General features: G+C 37.1%; 1 protein-coding gene across 3 annotated transcripts in view; it reads left to right on the top strand.

Moving 5' to 3' along the window:
* The first annotated feature begins 643 nt into the window (after window positions 1–643).
* phldb1b (pleckstrin homology-like domain, family B, member 1b) overlaps window positions 644–21,193 on the top strand; it is a 79,632-nt gene continuing 59,082 nt past the window's right edge. The window contains exons 1-4 of one of the 3 annotated variants that reach the window (XM_046862838.1): window positions 644–666; window positions 10,559–10,660; window positions 11,761–11,884; window positions 14,816–14,986. In XM_046862838.1, the coding sequence (XP_046718794.1) occupies window positions 10,601–10,660; window positions 11,761–11,884; window positions 14,816–14,986 (355 nt within the window). In that variant the 5' untranslated portion in view covers window positions 644–666; window positions 10,559–10,600. Of the gene's footprint in view, window positions 667–8,278; window positions 9,263–10,558; window positions 10,661–11,760; window positions 11,885–14,815; window positions 14,987–17,085; window positions 17,760–21,193 lie in introns of those variants that run through there. The other 2 variants (XM_046862840.1, XM_046862839.1) reach the window with 2 other exon arrangements.

Raw genomic sequence — 21,193 nt, 5'->3', positions numbered from 1 at the left:
CAGCATTTAGAAACTAATTTCTCAGATGAAAAAATGTGTATGTGTGTGTGTGTGTGTGTGTGTGTGTGTGTGTGTGTGTGCATGAATGTCACAAGCAACTCTTCAATACCAGTAATTCTTCAATACCACTCAGCAGTAGTATAAATGATTTTTACATTATATGATCATCTGTCAAAGTGCATTACTGCAGTGTAGGCAGGTCTAACTGCTGACCTGCACATCCTCTTACGCTCCTCTAATTTAATATCAGATCTTATTTGTCTCAAAACTTTGAGGCGTAATTTTGTGACACACATGAATGACAATTACAGTCAGAAAAGTGGTGTGCTCCAAGAAAAGTTTTTGTTTGAAGCACAAATGGTCCACCAGGAAGGAGGTGAATGACGAGATTTCCATTAGCTAAAGAGATTTTTAAAAGCTGCTTCCTCTCACTTGCTTCCATGTCCTCATCCTGCACCTCGGTGCTTCCTCACATTTCAGCTTCCAGAACATGGCTTGGCTCTTTACTCTCCCCGACTCCTCAGACGGGGCCTCATGGATTTGTCGTTCCTTTACTATGTTCTTTACTAAATTATGTCAATAGTGGCGTTTGCTGGCGAGACGGGTGACTCGAGGATACTTGACTTGCTCTTTGCAGCTTAATTCCCCCGGTGTAGTGGAAAAAAGGTACGTTTGGAGGGTCTCTTTTTTCTTTGAAGGGGTCTCTACCCCATTCTTCTGGCACTTTGTACCTTAATCAAAATTCCTGCCCTTGGGCTTTCCTTTTGTCTGTAATTTTTTTGGTCTGGGAATTTTGGCACTGAATTAAAAGCTGCAATCTGGCTGTGAGGATAGAAGCAACACTTGGCACAGCTCACAAAGTCTGCATGACACTTTTCGCCAACCAAGACATTTTTTTTATTTTAGAAAAAAAAGATATTTAGTAAAAAACTAAAGTAGTATAGAGATTTGGAAACTGGACCAATAAAAGATTAATTTGTTTACAAATAAAGGGAATAAAGGGATTTTGAGAGTTACTAATAACAACAGAATTTCTATTCATAGAGGATTGCTCTTGAAATGTAATTATTTATGCTTATCCTTTCTGCACATGTAATTGCAGCACTGGCCTCATTGAAAATATATAAAGGCGAACCAGTTGTAAATAGTATGTTTACACTTATTTTGCCATTTTACATAAACAAATGATCTCAAAATAATAAATGAGTCAGCCCGATACCATAAAGCACAGTCCACATAGGATGTAGTGTGAAACAGCTCTGTAATTTAAGATTTGCACCACCACCACCCAGCATTTACTGCATATACAGAACATTCTGTGTGATGGTTACAGAGACAAGCCAGGAGAAGGAGAGGGTCTTAGACGGACAGAGTGCTAACTAGCAGAGTACGCTGAAAAAAAAAACTAGTAATTCGAATAGGAATAATGAATCAATTAAATGTTATATATAATAAGTAAAATGCTGGAAATGAATAAGTCAACATTTTGATTATTTTGTCATCGCACCTCTTATGCCACGGCAATATGCCGTTGTTAACCGGGACTAATATGTAAATCCTTTCAAAAACGCTATACAAATACGCTATATTTCAGAAAACTTCACTATATAAAAGATTATACACTTATTTAAATGTATTTGAAGCATCTGCCATACATATGCCAGTGTATGCAATAATGGATTAGAATGAGCAAATTAATAAAAATATTGATTCGCCCTGCAGCCTGCATTACTGTCAGAGCTGCTCCAGAGAAAAAAAGAATTCTTAACAATATTCTCAAAACATACAAAATAAAATAAAAAAATTCAGAATATAATTTTTCATATTATGCAACAGTATTTTGCATATACAATTTTATGAATACTTTTGCACGTCACTCAGAATAAGGGCGACTGCTAAATTCTTTAAATAGAAATGTAATACTTTCACAGAAAAATACAGAACTGATTTAAATCATAGATCTAGCCATTCCTTGAGTAGGTCTTCTGCAGTTTTGTTGCAAAAAGCTGTGTGTGAGTGTGTGCAGTATCCACGTCATGGCCAGTGGTGGAGGAGGGCCAGGCCCCTTTCCCTCTCTTCAGGGATTAAAACACATTGAAAAGAACTCTTTGTGTCAGTGGAGCTGGAATGCTGGTTGAGTCTAGTGTCTTTGGGAAACAAACAGCCAAAGTCAACGGAACATTTGAGCAAGGGCCTACCCGAATACGGCACTCCCAAAATGCCCCGCTGCCCTATACCCCTAATTAAGGGAACAAGGGAAAGACTGACTCCTCAGGAACTTTCCAAAGAAGAATCTCAGCCAGGGGTGTATTAGTCACGCTTTTCCTTTATGCATTATTGATGCAAACGGGAAAGTCAGAAAATGCAAGAAATTACTGCATTGGACATGCACATGTCAAATTATATGTTGAGTAAGTAAGATATTACATAAGCCCACACCAATCAGTATTATAGAAAGTGAAACTTTCACTTTCTAATAAATGTTTTCAGGGTTTAATTGACCTGGTTTACACTCCCTATGATGTTCCCTTTTTTGTGCCTGGGACATGTCTGTCTGAGGGAACACCTTTGAAAAAAACACCTCCAAAATGTGTCCTTTTTTCTTTCAAAAAGGTTCACCCCAGTCTGGCTACAAAGGAAACGGTCTGTTCGTCCATGTACTACAGGAAGTCTATATATAGAAACCCCAGTCTCCTGTTTTCCTGTTCTTGTGCCACTTTGTTATGTTTACTTTTTTCTCTTCCCCTGACCACCAGTGTCAATATAGTGTTGTTACACAGAACTTTACTTCATTGTGCTCTTCCTGTTGTGACTCTGTAGTTACGAAGCATATTGGAATCTCACAGGAGACTTGACGTGGTGCCAGGAGTTAGGGAATCCCCTTAGTTGTTTATTTGTGTATTGTTATAGGCAAGAATAAGGATTGGCAGATGTGATTGAGGCAGTTGTTTGTTGGGGATACCCAAAAAATACTAAAATGTAATTAAGAAAAATTGATTTTCATCTTAATTACTGAGTCTGATCTGGGAAACTGGATACTTATTTTCTGTGAATGAATACAAATATGAATTATTGGTTATTTAACCTAAAGAGAATTAGATTTTTGCTTAAGAAGGATACAAGTGTATCTTTTGTTCTACTAACTTTTTAACTTTTTTAAAACTCTCTGCATTCTTTCTAGCCAGTTTATAGTCACCTTTTGTTTCCTATCTCCCCTAATGGGAGCTCATATATTCGACTGCCATTCAAACAAACATGCATTTAGGACTCTTTGATGGACAATCTTTGACCTCTAGGCGTGTGAGGTCTGCACAACCCACAGGCAACTTCCTTTTACTTCTTAATGGGAAAAAGCTCTGTCTTTAAAGGCACAATGAGTATCAGTGAGGGCCGAATAATCGAGATTTCATTCAGCATTATAAAACAGCATCAGGTCTTCTTACAAGTCTAATCATGTTATATTGTCTGACCTTAAAGCACTGAAGCAGAAAAAAAAAAACATTAAACTGCACATGTGCTAAAAGATCTTGTGTCATGGTTTTAGAAAAATATAAGGTCTGTTTGGAATTTGGCACCTTCCCCATAATGGTTGTTTTTAATGTAATACGAACTTTATTACATAACTTAAAAGCGCTAACTGCTGCCTGCATTATTCTTTGCTAGGCACAGCTACTGGTGTATACCCATTTTCCCTTTCAGCAGTTCTGTCACATACTTGTGGAATGGTCTAAAACAGAGAATGCACTTAACTGCCCACATCTTTGCCTGGGTGCCAGAGTGGCTATAATCATATACTCAAAGAAATGTCAAGTATGTCTCTTCTGCCCCATAATATCCTGGCTGCACATGGTGCACTGCATAATTCAGATTCCTCCCACTGAACAAATCTTCTAAAACTTGGCATAAAAAAATAAGAAAAAAAAAAGGCCGTAGGCTAAGCTTTTCCCTATATAACCAGTCTGCAATGTAGTGATCCTGTTTCTTTAAACCATGAAACTTGATTTTGATGAATGTTGACGCAGATTTTTTTGGTATATCATTAACCTGTAGAATTGCGATTAGCACCTTTTATGAAAATGAAACAGAGAATGGAGTTTGTGTGCTCTGGGTTTACCACCAGGTGGAGGTCTTGGATTAGACAGCTGCAAAAGCTTGATTAGCGACCAAACTAAATGTTCTCGAACACACAACACACAACTACCAACCCCCCACCCTCCCCTCCATATGCCCTCTCATTTCTTAACCTTGCTGAATTTCCACTGATGAAAAAAACCAGCAGGCTTTTATGAGACTACTGCAACAACAATCTTTTAAATCATCTATTCTATATTTCCATTCCCTGATCCCTTCTGTGTTTTCGTCACCATTTCTTGAGGAGGCAGTGTACTATCTTGAGGGGAAATTTCCATTAACTAGGCAGCAGGAGTACACTGAAGTCACTCAGTCACTGCAGGACTGTCGAATATACTCAGCATGGTTTAAACCACTGCTGACTGTTATAAGGCAGGGGATCAAGTGGTAATACATCCACATTCCTAGCAGTGTTGTCACGTCTTTTCTCCAGAAGAGTCCCTGCTCTCCTTTCAGTCCATGTGGCTGCTGTTCTGATCGACTGGCTCCTGTAAAACCCCCTTTCCAAAACTTAATTGAATGCAGCTCTCCAGCTGATTAACTTATATCTGTTAGTCAATTGCATGGGGAATGTACTAGGAGTGGGATTAAGGACCAAATACTAGGACTGAGAAAGAAACCTTAAATATCACTCGATTTTGAGAAGTTTTTTTAATTATTATTTTAACCCATGCCTACCATCTATTGTGCAGGGTCATTTGGTAGGACACTCAGAAATCCCTTTAGCATCATTATGTGTTCTCATGCTTCTCATATGTCATAACATTTATATATATATCACATCACAATTATAGAAACCATCAATACTAAACAAAACCGCAATATAACAACGTGTGGCATTACAGAGAGAGAGGAATTTCCCATATTAAGGGTAAATACCATTTTAATAAAGCAAGAAAACCAGTTAAGACTCCAAACCTCTACACTACAACCGCAACTGTGCCACGTACATCATCTGGAGCAGTTCAGAATCAATATTTGTCTAATAACATACCAAAAACATAAAAAAAAAGAAAATAAAATACATTAAACTCACCAGAGATGCAGACTCATAATGCATACTCACATAATTTGCACTGCTCCTCAAAGGCTGTAAGCCAGTGGTAGGGCTCGTAGGCTGGTCTGGAAGTGGCGAACAAACCCTTTCCCAGGCTGAGACAAGCTAGCTAGTTTCAGGGTTGTCCGACCTCTCCTCACGATGTCTAGCTTTTCTGGAAAAGTCTGCCTTGAAAATTGATTTTTAAGTATGTCCGAGACCAAATCAATTTCTCTTCCTTTGTCAGCCATTGTTGGCAGACCTCTCCTCACAATGTCTAGCTTTTCTTGAAAATGGATTTTTAAGTATTTCGGAGACCAAATCAATTTCTCTTCCTCCACAGGCATAAAAAAGTTTAACTCTGATGTATGAATGTGTGCAGATCGCTACAGACATGTTTTGCTAGTCGAACTTGGCTGTAACAGTTTCCCTCTGACCAACCAATCAGAGGACGAAAAATGCTTACGCTATTTTGGCGAATATGAAATTTGATTGGTTAAAGACACAGACCTTGCTTTTTTTAGTTTTACACTACATCGGCCAGCAGTACTGACTTTGAAGGCTCTGGGCAGATTAGATTGACATGGCAGCACATAGTGGCTGAAATCTAATTTGACAAAAAATCTAACATCCACATACACATACTGGAAGCAGTGCTGCCTAGAGAAACGCTACGAAATGAAGAGAATAAACTGTTGGAAATAAATTAATACAATTTTAATGAACAAATATTAGAATTTTGGTTGTAAATGTAGGTCAGTGCTTCTGGTAGTGTTTAGGCCTGCAGAGAAGGCCTTGCTAGCCCTGACTGCCCACCATTGCTGTTTAATACATTATTCTGATTAGTCAACAGTTTAGTTTGTGGTGTCACTGTATCTACTGCCTTACTGTCTTGTTCTGTTTTGCACTGAATGTTGCACACGTGCACTTTATGTAGTGTTCTAGTGAGTTTTGTATAGTTCTGAGTTTTGTGTTATTTTTGTTTATTTCTGTCATTTGAATGTGTACTGTATTGTATGTGGTTGAAATGACAAAAAACTACTTGACTGAAGGTTTGCAATCACTTAATGCAGAGAGTGTTCTAGGCAGGTTCTGACAAATTTCTTGGGGTGTGGTAAATGTGGTATAATTAGATCTGATCTGTTTAATTATTAGAAAATTAATAAACAACAGCAAGGTGTAAGGTTGAGCAAAGTAGATTGGCCATTATTTTGCTGAATAATTCGAATGTAAATGTCAATTATTACTTAAATGTACCTACTCAGAAGGTGTTAATTTTCTTTTACACTAGCTCTGACGATGTGTTTCAAGCATAATCATGTTTATATTAATATGCTTGTTCAAATATGAACATAATAACATCATGAACAACACAGTATGGCAGACACAAATCTTTTTATTTGATTAGGCTTAGGACATTTTGTATTTTTTGGACTTCACTCTTCAGTGTCAGTATTTTGTAGGGAAATAATCATAGGGAAAACTGTAACTTTAATATTTACAGCACAATGATGTCTTTAGGACAAGGAATTGGTGGCTTCTCTGTTACAGAACAAGATGATTTCTTTTGTCTCATTAACATCAATAGAGAGAAAAAAAAGAAAAGCTATCGAGGAAATGGTAGTTTATAGCTGCTATAATGTAAAATAAACACCCAAACTAATTGACATTAAACATGGTGCATTAATTAAGCAAAGTAACATCAGCCTGTCATTGAAAACATTCTATTGTTACTCACATCAAACATGCAATAGCATTACGATTCAATTCAGTTCAATTTTAAATTATTGTATTTTTTTTATAGAGGTTATAGCAATGGAAATTGTCTCAGAGCAGCTTTACACAGATAATGTGGTAAAAAGAATTTAATAAGATTAACAATAAATAACAAACGATAACAATAGAATCCTAGTTTTCAATCGCTGTATACAAATTGCCACTAATGAAAACAACTCATGATCATTCCCAAGTCTTAGCCCAAAGTGTTAATCCAGAATTAACAAGATAATAAGGTCATGAGGTGCGCAAACATGACATGGTGACATCCTGACAATGGTCACCTGCTTTCTTTATCTATTGTCTGAATGTCAGTACTTACAACCACAAGGAATGTCAAGTGTATAATTGTGTAAATCAGTCTAATTGGATTACTGATACCTGTAAATGAAGATGATCCTGACCTTCTCCAAATATCTAAAGTGAGTTTTTTTAATTACTATTTTCCAATCTATTGTCACATTTAGATTTTGTCTATTGTCTATAAACTAAGAGGCCAATGTGATTCGCCAATGCCAATGATGCGATAATTTAGAGATACATATGAAGCAGCTACTGATACGATGTCATAATGCAGTGCGGTCCAATTTCAATTTGATTCTATGCAATACAATGCAATGGAAAAAAATATGATGCTACGCAATTCGATTTAGTACAGATCATTCGTTTTGATTTCTTTGCTTCCTACAGACTGCAAATCATACATTTTTTTAAGTGTCTTCTGGCTTTCAACAAATCGCCCTTTCACAAGCAGGCCAAAAAGAAAACAGATTAATTAAACCCGGTGTTCTTTTCCTGTTCTGTCTCCAGGAAGATGCAGCTCTACCTCTGCCATGTTAATCTATATTCTATGTGACTCTCAGGACACGTCTCGGTTTACGTAGTGTTGAGACACGTTATATACACTTAGCAGCAGTTGTGCAGAGAGAACGGACTCGGGAAACAGTTTAGCGGAGGAGAAATCAATCTTCATATAAAATATTGGTCACAAATTATTGCCCACTTTTAAATAATAAAAGTATAGCACATCTACTGATGATTATATATAATAAAAATGCAAATCAGTGAATCTTACAATGCCTGCTATAAACTGCTGTTAACTGATGGTTAATCAAACTTATACAACCTTCTGTCTTGAAGTCTTTACCAATAGGTAGCTTAATGTTAATTTAAATTTTAATAATGCAAATTTTGGCAGTGGAAGAGTTAAAACCTTTGTTACTAAATGAGATGAAACAATATACAAAAATAGGATTGCTAGTATAATACTTGCAGGAATTATATACAAGCAAAACCCTGAAAAAAACGGGCAAACAAATAAAGACCACCAGATGTTCCATTTTTAGTTCAGGCTTTTTTTTTTTACTTGATGGCCCTTAAGAGTTCCCCTTGCTTAAAAAACATTACACATTTCAACAGCCAAGTAGTTTGGCCCTCACATTTTACTGGAGACCAGAAAAGAAGCTGTCCACATGCTTTTTATGGTCCAACATTTTCAGGCACTGGAAGCAAGAATGTGCCATGTGCACTCCACATTGTTATGGACTGTGCATGTCAGTGACTGTCTTGTTTTGTGTTCTTGCCATGATGTGGCTTTATCCCAGACCCACATGTCTCGCTATCAGATCTTTTAGTCCTTTCTCAGTGCACTACCAAGAAAACAGAGCTGTCCAGCACCTGAGAAAAGGATTTGCACACACATACTCTACACTCTTTTAGACTACTGCTGAAAAAAAAAAATAACAAGTGCTCATCTGTCAGATGGTTGTTTGTGAAGTTCAGATCAAAGCTAGTTTGGAGATTTTGGGGAGGTAGGGAGCATATGTCCTGATGATAAGCTCTGGAAATCATGTGGTCATAAATGGGCTCTGGAGTGAGATCAAACCCAGCCCAATTGGAAGAATCTGCTGTGTGCCTTCAATTGGGTCTCATTGTATGAAATCTAGTAACTCACATACAGTGGCTTCATTGTTTTTTCCTTTTAGCAGTTTTGCCCATTTGCTATGTCTAAACTTTAGAAATTCCCGTTTGCGTTCCATCATCCTCTGCCTTTCTTCTTTCTTCTCTGCTGTTTTTAACGGGCTCTCTATAGTCTGTTATCAAGGCTTTGGCTGGTGGGTTGGAATGCAGGATCTGGCTCACTGATGCATGTACAGGCAGGTCTGCACTGCAAAGTCTGCTCTTCTTTGCTCTGAATAGACAGCAGTCCAACGAACGGAGTATACATTCACATTTAGTTTGATGTAGGATTGTTAGGAAGTGGCTGAAGGACCATTAATGAAATATGGTGATATTGCATTGCTGGACCACTGGTGACAGGTACACCTCATTTTTTCCCTCTAAAATCAATACTTTATAGCTACAGTATTCTCGTTACAACTATAGGAAAAGCAATTTGTGACCTTTCTTCCAGACCTGGGCCATATCATGTTGTTTTTTTTTAAATGTAATTCTTTTGCAACTAAAATGTTAGTCTAAATATATTTGATTTTACTTGGTTTTGTTCTATATCTTTTTTCAGGATCTAACAAATATACAATGCAATTTTCAGTTCAACATGATATGCTCTCATTACCCAGCCATTTCTCTCAATAACAACAATAGTAATTTGTAATAAATACTGTATATACATACATGCAGCTTGAGTCTTTCATGTATTCATTCACTACAAGCCTCTTTTTTTGGAAAGTGTTGTTTTTTCTTCTCCAGATTACAGAAGTACAGACATCTCTTTTTATAGGTATTGGATAAATATAGCCATTTCTGAACATGCATTTTTTTCTGTCTGCTCTGGTTGAAAGAGCCAGGATTGTGAGTAAGTTGTGAGGAATTCTAGGGGAGGGCGGCATCTATGTGTGAGTGTTACCAGGGCTCGGTAGCGCTCAGCTGAGAACGGGAAAATTTTGCTATATAAAGGTTTATATAAATGGCGAATCAAAACTGAAGCATCTTAGTGTAGTGTTTGTTTCATTAAACTTTTCAGGAGGCACTGCTGTGCTTGACTTTTCATTTTACGCTACTGATATCTTGGTGGAAATTGAGATAAAGAGAGACATCTATTTTATAGGAAAAGAAAATACATTATTTAGTATAAACCCCTGGGCAAAAATTGCCAAAATTAAGCTTTCAACTGTCTTAGGAAACCTAGGATCTTTTACTGCTCCAGGTGTGGCAGATAACCAAATAACGACTAATCATTTTGGAAAACAGCATCCAATCGGATCCAAACATACAGTATTTTTTGGAATATTTTGTGCATCCAGACATGAAATGTACATCAAAACCTTTATTGATCATAATTAGATTTTGGTGTACTAGAAAACTACAAGGTCTCTGATGACGTATTTGTTGTTAAAACCATTAAAATTTTTATATTTTTGCTATTTTGAGCTTGGCCTCTGTTTTTCCACAAGTGTATAAGAAAAGACCGTTTCAGAAGTACAGCACAAATGACTGGATTGTCTGGAATAAACATACAAACAAGAAGCTGGTGAATTCTTAAAATGCAAGAATACACTTTAATGACGATTTAGGGATGTGTTCTGCACATATGTCCAGTGAAAACAAGAAGGAACTCTTCGCAAATTTCTCAAGGCTGTCGTTTGCCTCCCACAGGATGCTCAGATATTAGGAGGAGAAACAAATAGCACAGACGATATGGACCGTGTGAACAGAAATCTACCTGATCGCAGCCGACACACACATCAGGTGCTACAGGTGAGACTGAGATATTTCAAAACACTGTGTAATCTGACATTATAATTTTCATGTGAATTTATATATATCTTTTTTCATTATAGACTAAAATAAAAGATTCATTACACTATCATTATAAGCAGCTATAATACAGTATCAAAGCATACATATTCATTACATTTAATTCAATGTATTATTATATGTATTTAGATTTTTTTTTAAACCATTGTCATAAAGCAGCTTTATAGAAATCTGGATGCAGATCTAAAACCTTGAAGAGAAAGCCAGATTGACAATAGCAAAGAATAATACCCTAAGATGACATGGGAAGAAACATGGAGAGGAACCAGACTTGAAAGAGACCCTATCCGCTCCTGGGTGATACCAGATAGTAAAATTTTACATTACAGTATACTGTGTAGAGTAAATGGTATTATTGTTATTGCATTCTTAAATTGAGAAATTGATTTGTGGAGAGCGAAAAAAAAAACATGTGAAGCATCTCCAATAACCTAATGCAAGGACAAGCTAAAGGAAACACAGTGCAGCATGGGAATATATAGTACCTCAGGAGTACATAGAGTGAGAATGAAATCTTTAACTTGATGTTTCAATCTATAGCCACGGAAAATCATTTTTCAGTGAGGAATAGATAAGATATTAAATATTTGAAATAGAAAACTATAATATTACATTTCTCAACAGGATTACAAATGACTATCTATTAAATATAAGGTGTGAGGTTATTATCAGAACCTAAAGCTTTGTGTAAGAATCCCCAGTAAAATAGCAAGAAAGCTTCAGGACAATGATGCCACTGCAAGATAGCAAAAAGACAAGCTCCAGCTATCCTATCACTGTTACCATGACAACTACAGCTTACACACTTTCAAATATCCACCTCTTTTTATCAGTCCAAAAAAAAAAAATGAAAAAATAAAAAAATGTATATTAGACATTACAGTGAAGCCACTAGGATTTGAACAAATTAGGTCCATTCCATCGATAGACCTCAAAATTGCTCCTTGTGGAGTTTCCTGCATATTGAAGCATTTTACAAAGAAATGCTATTACCAACAGTTTACAGATCCTTATTCAGGTTGACCTCTTTTCCTCCACAGAGCACTCCACTGGACTTGTTAGAGACAGGGAAGGGGCTTAAGGTTCAAGCAGAACGTCCTCATCTAGTCAGTCTTGGAAGCGGCCGTCTCAGCACAGCCATTACATTGTTGCCTCTGCCTGAGGGTGAGTTCTCCATGATGTCCTTTATTCATAATTTTAGAACCTCTTAAGTATACAATTCTACCCCACCAGCAAAGAGGTGGTAAACTGTGATTTTGGGTTACAAGAGCTTGGAATTATATCCTCAATGATCTTTTCTTGAAGAGCATACTTGCAGAACTCACAATACTGCGTCTAGTGTACCACACTAGTGGTACATAAAGGAAGTACACATTTTAGTGTAAATTTAGCCTTGAGGAACACTAAAAAATATATATACTGTTTACAGTATATACTAAATGTCAAGGACCCCCTCCACAAATCTACACCATTCCACACACAATTGCAAAAATGCCCCTATACAGTAAAATAAACTCTTATGCAAATGATAATGTATTCAACAGGGTACTGGCATTTATTTAAACTGACACTAATTGACATTTTTTTATTTTAAAACACTTGTTTGCTCATGGTATAGCATATTGTATTCAGCCCCAGAACAATATTTGGCAGAAAACCAGGGTCTGCCTGCAAACCTACGCTGTCTGACTCTAATAATGTCACATGCTTGCTCTGCCATCGAGGTCAAATATTTTCTACCAGCGTTCTTGTCACAATGCATTAGGGTATTGTGCCATACGCTCATTTTGGTAGGGTTAGTTCTTCGTTAATATACACACGACAAATGCTATCGCACACACTACAAAGAGATGTTGCAGTTTTATTGCAATGTTTTTGGATTTGTCAAGTTTAAATATGATGCACAGTAGAAGGGCTTGAGTATATCAAATATAAATATATCATTATATATAAATATCTTTGTGTCAAGGGTGGGTTTCCACTGAGGTCTGCAGTTTCCTCCCACCTTGCAAAAATATACTAGCAGGTGCACCCTAAATTGTGAATAGAATTGAGTGTGTGAATGTGTGTGTGCCTGGGATTAAATGAAATCCCATATATAGTGTGGGCCCAATTTGTGCACAATGATCCCAGGAAAGGTTTCAGATCCACTGAGACCCCGACTAGGATTAATCTATTACTGAAAGAAAATGGATGAATGAATGAATAAACAAATAAACTTTACCCAGTTTACAATAACTCCAAAATCTATGATCTTGAGTGTAGAAAAAAATAGCATACATGCAATAAATGCATAAATGCAAATTAAAATCACACAACCTTTATATACTCAGAGTTAGGATGCAATCACTGGAAACGTCCAAATTACTCTTTCCTCACCCTCTCTTTATCCTCCCCTCCAGCTCTGGACTCTAGCCAGCTACAAAAGACCTTGTAAAAACCTTCTACTTAATGAACCTATTTTATGCCTGTCCATCAAGTTCCACTCTGAAACTATCCAGGCTTTTCCTATCACTCCATTATCTGGTCATCTAGAAAAAATGTATAGAATGTTCTGGAACATGTTCACACACTTTTCTCTATAAAATGTACTTCATGTTCATGTGCTGTTATGTCGGCATAATGGTATGTCTTGAGAAAACCTGAGTCCATAATACTGTTAATGCATCTATATATACATTATACTGTAAAATAACACAATGTTATTTCAAAGTAGATCATATCCAATAGGATTTAGCAGAGGCTTTACAAAGAACAATCACTGATAAATTGAGGAAAATAGTGTTTCTATATTGTTTTCAATGCTACTTTTACAAATTCTTTAATGCAATAAAAATATTAAACAAATACTGTGGAAAATAATCATGTGGTATTTTTATTTTACCATGACCTTTTCTTTTAATGAAGAGGCATGAAGTTAGTCAAAAAAGAAAAGTAACTCTTGCTAGCCTGAGGTGTTCCACATGTCCTTACTTATCTAACTGATAACACTAACGAAGATAGAACAGCGCCAGCAGGAGGGAGGAATGTGATTTTTTTTGTTTTTCTTGCCAGAGTTGTGTTTGTTTACCCTGACCTGGAGATGGACTGCCATGCTCTGGTTCCAATGTTGTCATGTCTTGTAGTGAGCACTTCATGATTCATTTTCCTTAGAAAACAGGCCAACATTCTTTCTCAGTGTGGTCTAGGATGACATAAAGGCTGAGCCCTTTGTGACTAATGTTAGGTGTGGAGGAAAACATAGCTTTCCTGGTGTGAACCTGTGAATCAGTTGGAAGCCTGTGTTGATTTTAAGATTGAGGTGAAATGGAAGCAGGCAAAGCAAAGGTCGTATAGCAACAATACATTTAGCTAAGCAGCTAATATCATTATTATGCTTCAGTAGAAAGCATGGAGTAGTGCATTAGAATATATTTAGTATTAAAGTATTGCCATTTGTGAGTTCCCACATACAAATCTAGCATGGTCCAACAAATATTAAAGAAGATGACAGGATTATACACTTGACTTATTCTACTATATATGTAGTTCCCAAAAATCTACAGACTTTCCTAGAGTAAACTATAAACTTTATGGACAAAAGTATGTAGACCTCCGTCCCTCATTGCCATGTGTTGGCCTCCTCCAAACTGTTGCCAAGCAGCACACGGTTATATAGCATGTTGTAGTTTGAGCTCCATGAAGACATGGTTTGAGGAAAAAATCAATGATATCAACATATCATATATCATCACTGACTGCATGCTTTCTAACAACATTTAATAGGCATATGTCCATTTCACTATAAACTATATCTGACCAATAACTTGACAAGCCATGACATTAATTCAATGAGATAATCCCACTTGAAATGGCCAACCTTAGAAAAATTCAGAGGGACCAATTACATTTACTGTTAAATAATAAGTTAAACTGCCTCCAAAATAATCTTTGCAGGTAGACAGTCAAGGCTAGGTTAGGAACTAGACTACATAAAAACACGTCTCTGTTATTTTTGTACATTTTATTACGATATGTCCAAACATTGCAACGTTATTGATGTATATTATTGTTATATTAACAGTATGCCAAATTGACTAAATAAATGTTTTTTAGGGAAGACTACCCTGGGCCATGGAGCCACAGACATCAACATTCAAGGCCCTGGAGTTGCAGACCAGCACTGCTTCATTGAGAATAAAGCTGGAATAATAATCTTACACCCCTGTGGAAATCAGTGTACCATGGATGGACTTCAGGTCACCAAACCTGTACGACTGTCTCAAGGTATGACTAACAGGGGGTGCATTATGAATGACAAACATCTCTGACTAAAAGTGGTTGGATTATTATTGAGCAGCGAAAACAGCTTGAAGATGTTTCGCTGCTCATCATCATCATCTTCTTTATCTTTATCAGAATGCATTAGCTTATATGATGTGAATTGTAATGTGTAGTGTGTTTGTATCAAGCTGCCATTATTTAGAGCAATTATAATATCATGAAATTTATTAATGAGATTTGATAATGAGAGAAAAAAAGCATTACAGATTATATACACTTACAATCAGGTACAAATTGCATATTTATGCAAGGTAAGCGATACAACTCAATCAAAGTTACAATCTAACTGTAATTAAAATTAAGTATTGTCTTTTTTTTTTTTTTTTTTTTTTTTTTTTTTGCACCAAAGTCTAAAGCCAAAAAAGCACCATGAAAATCCATTCAGGAAATGCAAGTCAATTGATCTGGGGCTAACCACAAGCTTCTGACTCTTCAGAGTTGCTTAGGGATGTGATATCTAAACCTAAAGATCATTATTTTCTGGAAGCTAAGGATTGATTGTCATGATATACACATGAGCCTGGTAGAAACATTTCAGAAATTCAAGCTTTGTGGTGAAATCTGAATTTTCTTCAGGCAAAGATCAAAGCAGTGTATATTAGATAGACCTCGGAAATAAACAAAATCCCAAAAGTTTAATGAAACATATATGTGCATATGGATTAGTGCCTTGAGCAGGCACTAATTGACTGTGATTATTATTATTATTATTTTTTTTTTACAAATAACTTTACATGATGCGAAATGTATGGGTTAAAGAGACTCAATTATCATTGTACAATTGAGCAGTGAAGCACATAATCGTAATCAATGAGCAATATAATTATTCATGTTCAATCCACATTTCAGTGCAAATAATAACATAATATTATTTAATCTACCAGTAGTGTGAAGTAATGTGTTTTAACCTTAATATCAGAATTTTTAACAATCCTACTGTATAATAATGGTTTTAATACATGCCATTTTCTTAGATTGGCAAAAAAATGTGTCTAGGAAAAAAAACACTATTTGAGATAATATTGTGCTTGGCCAAAGGGTGGGAGAGTGGGAAATAGGTACACGTATGTTTAGTTGGATAGTTGCACATATAATATACGTCATGCTTATTATGTAATGTGGCTATGACATTACGTGGTAGACTATGATTAGCTTCATTAAAGGGGAAGTGATCTGCAACTTTCTAGAGAATATTACACAAACTTTGTAAAGAAATCTCAGCCGATCACTTTTTTAAGGGTGGTCCTTTTTTATTACTCTGCATAACATTATTTTAAAGGAATCATGATTCCTTCGAGCTTTCTTAGGACTCTTATGTTTGAGTTTATTCTTATACACTGATTATCTCTTCATCATGGCACCTGTTAGTCGGTTGGATATATTAGACAACAAGTGAACATTTTGTCCTCAAAGTTGACGTGTTAGAAGCAGGAAAAATGGGCAAGCGTAAGGATTTGAGCGCGTTTGACTAGGGCCGAATTGTGATGGCTAGCAAAACTGCAGCTCTCGTGGGGTGTTCCCCGGTCTGAAGTGGTCAGTATCTATCAAAAGTGGTGCAAGGAAGGAACGGTTGTGAACCAGTGACAGGGTCATAGGCGGCCAAGGCCGATTGATGCATGTGGGAACGAAGGCTGGCTTAGGAAGTTAATGCTGTTATTGTTCGACGGGTCAGGACTGTTTTGGCAGCAAAAGGGGGAACAAATCAAATAATAGGAAGGTGGTCATAATGTGCTGTTCAGTGATGGAGGCTTAAATGCACAACTGTTTATGCAAACTGCAGTCTTGAACCTTCCAGTTTATATATTTACTGTTTAATATTTGGCTTTCAAAAGTCGATGATATCGGTATCGCCCATCACTTATGAAGGGTACTTTTGGGCAAATAGAAACCCGGAAATGTGTGTGTGTGTGTGTGTGTGTTGGGGAGAGAGAGAGAGAACGAGAGCGAGAGAGAGAGAGAGAGCGAGAGAGAGAGAGAGAGAGAGAGAGAGAGAGAGAGAAAAAAAAGGGGTTCTCCGCGCATGCGTGTTGCAACAACGATTCACGCAGTAAGAGAGGGGCGGTGCTCTGAGTGTAATTCCGCTGCTGATAGACGCTTTAACTCAATGGGGTGGGGGGGTAGTTGAAACCTTCTCCCTCCTTCCACATGCCTCGTTTCTGAGACGAGGAAATGAGTTTGCTCCATTGACCGAGACAGCAGCTGTTCATCTCCTACCACCTCTGTCTCCACACAACGCTGTAGACATACCAGATTGACAGCCAGACCTGTATAGGCTTTCTAATGGCACCAGGTTGTCACCGGATCACATCTTTTGAGGACATCTCAAGACTTCCAGGCTCCTGTTAGAACATTCTTAAAGATTTGCCCTTGTGAGTGGTGGAGTTTGGGAGAATGATGAGCCGCTAACAAAGGATTTCCTACGGGTTTGAGAACAGCGGAATCACCGGCTTTCACTCCGCTTCGCTCCTATCGGGAAAAACGTGGCTTGTATTTAAAGGGCCAGGCTGCACCCGATCCCAGTAAACTGCTGCACCCGATCCCAGTAAACTGCTGCACCCGATCCCAGTAAACTGCTGCACCCAATCCCAGTAAACTGCTGCACCCGATCCCGGCAAACTGCTGCACTGATCCCAGTAAACTGCTGCACTGATCCCGGCAAACTGCTGCACTGATCCCGGCAAACTGCTGCACTACTGCAGATCATGTGGATTTAGAAGTAAGTGTGCATCAGACTGAAAATGCAGGCATGCATTCACACTTGGGTTTGGATTTCTGAGTCCTCTATTATGATCCTGAACTACAGCCTCCTCCACTGATGCATGCACCTGGATCATTTCTACTGTTATATATCTATATATACATATCCAGCACCTGTGAAGCACGTGATCAAAATCTGATCTGATTGTCTATCTATCTATCTATCTATCTATCTATCTATCTATCTATCTATCTATCTATCTATCTATCTATCTATCAAGGGCTTTTTAGTCAGATTATAAATGAGATTGAAGATGAAGGTGTTCAATGACCTTTTTTAATGAACTGCTGCAGACATCCAGTGGAGATGCATTGAGCACTTTTGTTATCTACAATAGGTTGAAGTGCATGCAAAAATGTTTTTTCTTAATTTAAAAATCTTCGAACGGTTCCATTTAAAATGCATCAATATGCTTAAAAAAACAGGATTATTTCTGGTGCATAACATCAGTCAAAGAACGAGTCAGTGATTATAAACCTGGCCCCAGACTCTGTGACATGGTGATTTCAGCATGCTCATGAGCCCTCATATACTGTTACACTGCTATTCCTGGTCAGTGTGTGCTATAAACTGTTTTTAACTCCTTGAGGTACAGATGTGTAGCTTTTCACACATTATATTTGTCAAGGTAATGGGTTTTACTATGCGTAAATGAAATATATTCATGGGAACAGGGATGAAAATTCAACTGTAATCATTATTTTTTTTTTTTGTATTTAATTTTTTTAAATTTTATCAACTATTATCATCTTCATCCTATTCTATTTATGCACTTACTTTTCTGCCCATTTCTGCCATTTGTCAGAGTAGCTAGAGATCAGCTTTCGTGTGTAAAACCCAAATCCTGGGTTTAACCTCTGGCCTGGTGTCTCCTGTGGTAATGTCGCCATGCTTTGACCTGTCCTCAGGGTTCACTATGTGTATGTGGTGGGCTCTGAGACTCTGTGTGGTCTTAAACTTGACATTGTGATGACATTGTGGGTTTAGAAGATTTGAGATTTGTTATAGCTATTACAATAAATGACGTTTAACTCTCTAGATCAACCATTGGATATTAAATGTATCAGACGTATAATAAGAATAGAACTGACCAAGTAAAATATGAATTGTGTTAAAAGATTAGGGCTGGAGAATGCATTGTGCTGCATGTATTGCACGTATAACAACATTCTTACATTTTTACTATAACTAATTCATATTCTAGAGCATAAGACTCCCATACAACTCAACCAATAGCAATACATTAACATGCCAATCATTATCTTCGTAGTGTGCGGGCTTTGTGCTAAAAATAAAGCTGAAACATAGTTTTCTGACTTGGTACGGTCTTTTAAACAGGAGCTGTTACACTTTTATTGTTGCTTTTATTAACTTCTAGATAAAAAAAAGAGAAGCAAGTGTTTGGAGTTGCTGTAACATAAGTGATAACAAGATCCGAATGTAACTTTAATTTAATATTAAATCACTTGGAATCTAATGTAATCTAATATTTAATAAATCAAAAATAGCAATAGGCTTTACATCATGCCTCATTGTGATTTATGCCATATTGTTTTATATAATATATAATTAATATAATAGAATGTTTGAGTGGTGAAGAAACCATTGTTAATAGCAGTTGTCACTATTAAGATAAGCAAAAAGGATCTTATTATATACTATAGAATAGTTTAAGATTAGCTTGCCTTACATATATTCTTGTATTCTTATGACAACCTATAATATTTGCTAATATATTTCTGCTTTTCTTGTCGTCCTTGGGAATGATTTAATGAATTAATTCTGCTGAAATATTGTCCTAGTTTTCTTGGCTCAGGTCCCAAAGTACACTTAGTTTAATGGACACAGGCATTAGCAGTAATATAAGGAATACATTTTGTTTAAGTGGTTAATATTTAATCAAATGCTGTTTTGTTATTATTAGAGGAGTTCAGTGTGTGTCTGGTCTGACAAGAAAATGTCTGAACTTCGAATTCCTCTTGACGTATATTCTGGCTGCTTTGCATCCTCTTTAGTCATCACTTCATGAAACTGATTTACAAAACTGCCCTTAGTCAGCCATAGTTGGTCAGAACGTCATCTTCCATTAAAGAAAGTTGTGTTACAGTGGAATTCACCGGAGAAAGAAATAATTATTGTTGTGCAGAATTATGAAAGAGCTGGACTGTTTGCTTATAGCATATTGATAAAATGAAATTATTTGCTGCTCTCTTATTTAGGGAGCTAGTTTTCAAACCTGTAGTCTTTCAAACTTGGTATTTCTGAAGGAATCTTCTCTAATGAGTGCTAAATGTTTTGCTATTCGGTGTAGTGGGAGCTTGCGAGTGTTGCGAGTCCACATATCCACTGAGCGTGACTTTGCAACAGGAAACTGACATAACACACAGCCTTCAACGGGGACGAAAATATCTGCGGTAAAATGATCCATAATGCCTGGCAGAAGCTTTGCTATCTATAAACAAACCCCAGGAAACAGGGGCAACAGGCTATTTATAATTTGTGGGGAAAAGAAAAGTACTACTATAAGTGGCCTGATCTTGAAGAGGAAAACTAATTGGGAATATAAAACCGAATTAGTTTGAATACGTTTAAAACAGAATTTAGATGTTCCCTGACTAAGCGTTTAAGGATTTAGCACAGCAGCACTGTGTGCTTTAGGTTGACAGTAATGTATAATAGCATGGCACTAAATTGCTCCTACTGTAGCAGGTATAATTCATGACTCCATTATTCGCTCTCATCTCACATCGCTGTCAGGGGTTTTAGATTAAAACTCCTCAATTCTGTGCTGTGTAAATTCATAGGCAAAACTGCAAATTTTTCATTGGGGGGGAAAAAAAGGCTTCATGTCTAACCAGGATGTACACGAGACGGCAGAATCTCAGGCATCTCAATTTTTCAGAAATATTCGAGTCAGATTATTACTACATGTTTGAAATACTGACATTGGTAATGGTGTGAATCATTTCCTTTACTCCAGGAATCTGTGATCACATACTGTTCCTTGCCTGTCTGGGATTCTGCTGTTTTTCTGACCGATTCCCTGGGGAAGTCATGCAGTAACGCAGAACCGTGCTTTTGTTGAGTTCGTTTGTTTTGTAATTGCCAGTCAGACCAGGGATTTACTGCTGTATCCTCCTGGCTGACAGGCGCAGTTGGGTTCACAGCACAGTGCTGTTTTGTTGGTTGCGCTGAGTAAGCTACGATGGTGTTCGAATTCGGCGTAGACCGCTGACTCATCCTTAGCTGTGGAGACGCAGCTCTCACTTTAGTGTGTTTGACATGAAGGTTCCTCTATCACGTAAAGCATATGTCGATGCTAATGCTAATATACATCTCATATCGAGTACGGTCATATGTGCAATATGCTCCCTATGACATAGCACAGCATT

The sequence above is a fragment of the Silurus meridionalis genome, chromosome 12, assembly GCF_014805685.1.
Source record: "Silurus meridionalis isolate SWU-2019-XX chromosome 12, ASM1480568v1, whole genome shotgun sequence".
Classification (NCBI taxonomy): domain Eukaryota; kingdom Metazoa; phylum Chordata; class Actinopteri; order Siluriformes; family Siluridae; genus Silurus; species Silurus meridionalis.
This window is presented reverse-complemented; position numbering and strand designations above follow the sequence as displayed.